This window comes from Helianthus annuus, chromosome 7 (assembly GCF_002127325.2).
Source record: "Helianthus annuus cultivar XRQ/B chromosome 7, HanXRQr2.0-SUNRISE, whole genome shotgun sequence".
Classification (NCBI taxonomy): Eukaryota; Viridiplantae; Streptophyta; class Magnoliopsida; order Asterales; family Asteraceae; genus Helianthus; species Helianthus annuus.
Genome location: NC_035439.2, coordinates 77,923,071 through 77,928,535, shown reverse-complemented (window position 1 = coordinate 77,928,535; position 5,465 = coordinate 77,923,071). Strand labels below are relative to the sequence as shown.

The 5,465-nt window shown below is 36.9% G+C and overlaps 1 protein-coding gene across 1 annotated transcript; it reads left to right on the top strand.

Moving 5' to 3' along the window:
* The first annotated feature begins 469 nt into the window (after positions 1 to 469).
* LOC110868051 (glutamine synthetase) lies at positions 470 to 3,876 on the top strand. Its single transcript, XM_022117136.2, has 12 exons — positions 470 to 644; positions 1,085 to 1,124; positions 1,226 to 1,329; positions 1,428 to 1,476; positions 2,155 to 2,261; positions 2,353 to 2,440; positions 2,552 to 2,680; positions 2,764 to 2,838; positions 2,935 to 2,988; positions 3,071 to 3,108; positions 3,193 to 3,352; positions 3,431 to 3,876. The coding sequence occupies exons 1-12, from the start codon at positions 571 to 573 to the stop codon at positions 3,584 to 3,586; spliced, it is 1,074 nt and encodes a 357-aa protein (XP_021972828.1). The 5' UTR covers positions 470 to 570; the 3' UTR covers positions 3,587 to 3,876.
* The last annotated feature ends 1,589 nt before the right edge of the window (positions 3,877 to 5,465 follow it).

Sequence of the window (5,465 nt, the reverse complement as noted above, 5' to 3'; positions counted from 1 at the left end):
TATCGGGTAACCGGGTCGGGTAAACGATTATATCATGTAATACTATACCCGTTCCATACCTGCAAAAACCCATCCCCGCTTACCTAACCCTATATACGAAAATTTTCATTTTTTATAAAAGTTATTAGTAGTTTTAGCCAAAGTTTATGTTTTGTAAATAAAAGAACAAAAAAAGAATACTAAAAAAAGGAACTTTTTCAATTCCATTTTTTTGTAAATAAAAGAACAAAAAAAAGAACTAAAGAACACTAAAAAAAGGAACTTTTTCAGTTCCATTTTTTTGTAAATAAAAGAACAAAAAAAAAAAAAAAACTAAAGAATACTAAAAAAAGGAACTTTTTCAATTCCATTTTTTTGTAAATAAAAGAACAAAAAAAAGAACTTAAGAATACGAAAGAAAAGGAACTTTTTCAATTCCATTTTTTTAAAAATGTTAAATTATCACTTGGTATCATTATCAACAAGAGCTACTGCACTTATATAAACGTGCAGCCTGCCCATGTTATTCATTATCATCACCTTTGTTATCTCCTTCATCACAACCCCCAAGAACTTGAACATTCGGTTCCAATGGCCCAGCTTTCAGATCTCGTCAACCTTGACCTCACAGACTCCACCACTAAAATCATTGCAGAATACATATGGTATGGAAATCCCCAGTTTTCCCATCAAAATCTCTGCTTCAGTTCTTGTTTTCTGCTGTAAATCTCTCTTGTTTTGTTTTGTATCTTGATTCATCACCATGTTGATCATTTTGTACAACATAAACTGAGTATGTTCATATATATGTATTGGTACTGTATTGTATATGTTTGGTTGATACCATTGGTGTAGCTTCCAACGGGCCGGAAGGGGCGCCCAACATCTGAACTTTTCGCTCAGTAGTTATATATGTAGTTTTCGTATAGAAATTTTTGGGTATATACGTTTTCGACCCCCGGTTCTATAGAAATTTTTTGGTATATACGTTTAACGTCAAGCTTCGACACTGGTTGATACCATGATTTATAGTTATATAAGTGATTTAACATCTAGATAAATGTTTCTGTTAGTTACTAATTAAAAATGGTTAATTTGTAAACAGGATTGGTGGATCAGGCATGGATATTAGAAGCAAAGCAAGGGTAATTAGAATTGTTACTTATGATTTATTTAAGTATTTAATCTATGATTTGAACTCAATTTATTTAATTTAATTTTTGTTTTGTTTGTTTGTGGGTTTTAGACACTTGCTGGTCCGGTGGATGATCCGAAGAAGCTACCAAAATGGAACTATGATGGGTCCAGCACAGGGCAAGCCCCTGGGGAAGACAGTGAAGTTATTTTATAGTGAGTATAGTAGTTTAACTTGTAATTAGTCACTAAAAGTTTTCAAATTTATTTTGGTGTTTTGGCCTAATATTGTGATGATTTGATGTATTTAACAGCCCTCAAGCCATTTTCAAGGATCCGTTTAGGAGGGGCAACAACATATTGGTACGTTTTCAGGAATTTCTATATACATAGATTAGTATACTGTATAATGTAAAATGGGCGGGTAACAGGTTATACCGGGTTCAGGTCAGAAGAGTTCTGGCCAAATTGACTAACGCATAAATTATACACGGGTCGGGTTGGGTCAGGTCAGGCGGGGTAACGGGTTATACCGAGTTCAAGTCAGAATGCATTTTGGGAAAACTGGGTACGGTAAGGGGTCGTACTAGGTTCGGGTCATAATGGGATCCGACCAAACTGGGTAACGGGTCAAAACTGATCATTTCAAAAAATTCAAGTTGGTTTTGGGTCGGAACAATTCTGACTAATATGAAAATTATACATGGACGGGTCAGCTTGGGTCGGGCTGGGTGGGGTAACGGGTCATAGCAAGTTCGGGTCTGAATGAGCTGTGACAAACTAGGTGCTGGTCAAACCGGATTGTTTAAAAAAGTGGTCATCTTGGTTTGGGTCAGAACAGTTGTAGCGGGTTCGGGTAATTGGGTCTGCATGGGTTCTCATCAAAATGGGTACGGGTCAAAATGGATTGTTCTATTGTTTTAAAAAGTAGTCATTTTGGTTTTGGTTTTAGACCAAAATGACTAATAACAAAAGTATACTGCGTAAAGATTGCATCTTTCATACCAGAATTCAACTTTTTTTTTTTTTTTTGTGTTTTAGGTGATGTGTGATGCTTACACTCCGGCCGGTGAGCCAATCCCGACTAACAAGAGGTGTGCTGCTGCCAAGATCTTCAGCAACCCGAAAGTCGAAAAGGAGGTCCCATGGTATTTTCCTTGAATTTCTTTTTTCAATTGTTAAAATCTACTTTCTAAACTGTTATTCGTTCAAAAAACTCGCTACTTCCCCTGTTAATAGGTACGGAATTGAGCAAGAATACACCTTGTTGCAGAAGGATGTCAACTGGCCTCTAGGTTGGCCTCAAGGTGGTTTCCCTGGTCCACAGGTAATCAATTATGTTTTTTTTTTTTTTTTTTTTTTTTTTTTTCTTTTTTTTTTTTTCATAAATTTGAAAGATTTGATCAAATTGTTACTAAATAATTGTGATTCAATTTAGGGGCCATACTACTGTGGTATTGGCGCGGATAAAGCTTTCGGTCGCGATATTGTTGATGCACATTATAAGGCTTGCCTTTACGCTGGCATCAACATTAGCGGTATCAATGGCGAAGTTATGCCTGGTCAGGTAATTTAATTCCATTTTGACCCAAACCCGACTAAACTTTTGTCATGTGCAACCTTATAAAACACAACTTTGTTGGTACACAGTGGGAGTTTCAAGTTGGACCTGCTGTGGGCATATCTGCAGGCGATGAACTGTGGGTGGCACGTTACATTCTTGAGGTATTCACATGTACCGATTGTTTTCGTTTTCTCGATACATGTTTTTGTTAAGAATCTTGAAATTTTATTTTGACATTGAGCTTTTGTTTTGTTCAGAGGATTACCGAGATTGCTGGAGTGGTGGTTTCGTTTGACCCAAAGCCGATCCCGGTTAGTTTTGTTTTAACTTTTTGAGTTATAACTATGTTAAAACGATGTAACTGTCGTGTATTAAAGATGTAATCTTGTATAGGGCGACTGGAACGGGGCTGGTGCTCATTGTAACTATAGGTAAATCAGCTCATTAGATGTATTTAAAGCGTGTTCTATGTTTATTATAATCATAAACTTATAATCATCGTCATCTTCTTTCAGCACCAAATCCATGAGGGAAGAAGGCGGGTACGAGGTGATCAAGAAAGCGATCGAGAAGATGGGCTTAAGGCACAAAGAACACATCGTTGCGTACGGAGATGGCAATGAGCGACGTCTTACGGGGCGCCATGAAACGGCTGACATCAACACATTTATATGGGTACATCAAGTCTCATATAAACAGTTAAAAAAAACTTTCAGCAGTTTGTTTGATCTTGTGTATCAATTGTTTGTGTAGGGTGTTGCAAACCGTGGCGCGTCTATTCGTGTGGGGCGTGACACCGAGAAAGAAGGCAAAGGGTATTTCGAAGACCGAAGGCCGGCTTCTAACATGGATCCATATGTTGTGACCTCCATGATTGCTGAGACCACCATTTTGTGGAACAAATCTTGAAGAAAAATGATTTAGATGATGAAGTTATGAAGCCTGTTTTGGAGGGGGAGATTTGAAAACAAATTTACTAGAAAATAATTAAATACAAACCTTAATATTATCTTGAAAACTGGTTGCATGTTACCTTGTTTACTTGTACTTCATCTACATGTGTCACATGTAGTTCTATATCTACATGTGTCACATGTAATTCTATGGATCTGAGTTGAGATTTTTACCATGGTGTTTGCTTCCATGGGAGTATTGTTATACTTATATTAATAACAATAGTGAAGGGTTGATTTTGATTGTTTGCGGTTGCTTGGTCTGTTTTCATAAGTTTAGTATCTTTAAGAGGTAGTAATGTATTTTTTAGAGGTGACAAAATGGGAGGGTGGTAGGTTTTTTTAGAGGTGACAAAATAGGAGGGTTTGTTGGGTTTGTGAAGGCTTAGAGACTTTGGGTCCATTTTAGCCCATGTTAGGTTTCTTGGGGCCCATGATAGAAACCCTAGTTCTATCTCTATATATACCTATTCATTGTATTGTAATCTTGGTTCTGAGCATAATAAAAATATATCTAGTTGCAGCCAGTGGACGTAGGATTCACACTGAATCCGAACCACGTAAATTCTCGTGTGTTGTTTATTGCTTTCGTGTGTATGTGTGATAGTGTGTTCCGCTGCGTGTTGCTCTGACTGAGTATCAGAACTCGGGTTCTGTCACACAGGGGTGCAGTGAGACGAGAGCGGATTTATCTTCGGTTTATACGAATTTTTCGTTCATAACCTTGGAAGCAAGAAAAAGAATACAAAGTTAGTGCTCGGCTTTCTAGAAGAATTATAGGTTAAAATAATTCAAAGAAGGTACCAAATTGACTTTGTTGTTGTCGTGGCTTGCCAGGACAATTTTAGGCTGATTCTAAATACACCCCCTCTCTCCTGATTATACCCCCCTTGTGAGAGGAAAACTGCCGGTCCCACGCGGGCCCCACCTGTATGTATGTGAGAGGAGGGGGTGTAAAAAGTAGTTAGGGGGGTGTAGAAAGTAGCACCCCAATTTTATTCTTTTCTTGGCTTTTGCAATTAAGCCATTAGGGTTATTTATCCTTTGAGTTGCCGTCATCACATCCGATATATATATATATATATATATATATATATATATATATATATATATATATATATATATATATATATATATATATATAGGATTAGGTTCAAGAGTAAACACTAGTGTAGCTTGCGAACTGAGTGAACTAATCCTGGCCATACACGTGTGTAGATCATTGGCCAGGATTTGATGTTGAAGTACACTAGTGTATTTTACGATTTGATGATGAGACCCTGGCCATACACGTGTGTAGATCAATGGCCAGGATTTGTTCACTCAGTTCGCAAATACATTAGTGTTCACTCTAGAACCCCACCCTATATATATATATATATATATATATATATATAGGCTAATTATAATGAGAAAACTCACTCCAGTTGACTAAACCCTGAAAACTCTAACATGTGGCTAGGATTGATCCACGTTTAAATTTAGATTGAAAGGAGTAAGGGCATGATCGTCTTTTTCTATCTTACATTTTTGACATTATGGTGATGGGTTGGTGATGTGTCTGCACATGCAGACTTCTCATACTTGCTTCTTCTTGTCATCTTTTTAATTAATTAATGTTGTACTTGTGTAGACTTTTCAAGTTTGCCTTTTCTGTGACAACCGGTAATTAACGGCTTCTAATAACGTGATTAACAAATGTTTAAGGCAATAATAAATAGTGTTTAAGGCACGAATTAACTTAATTAGGCTATTGGAATGCCTAGGAACACCTATTCGACTTTACAGTACGCGAATGATAATCCACAGAGAATCTGCGTAACGATAAACGATAA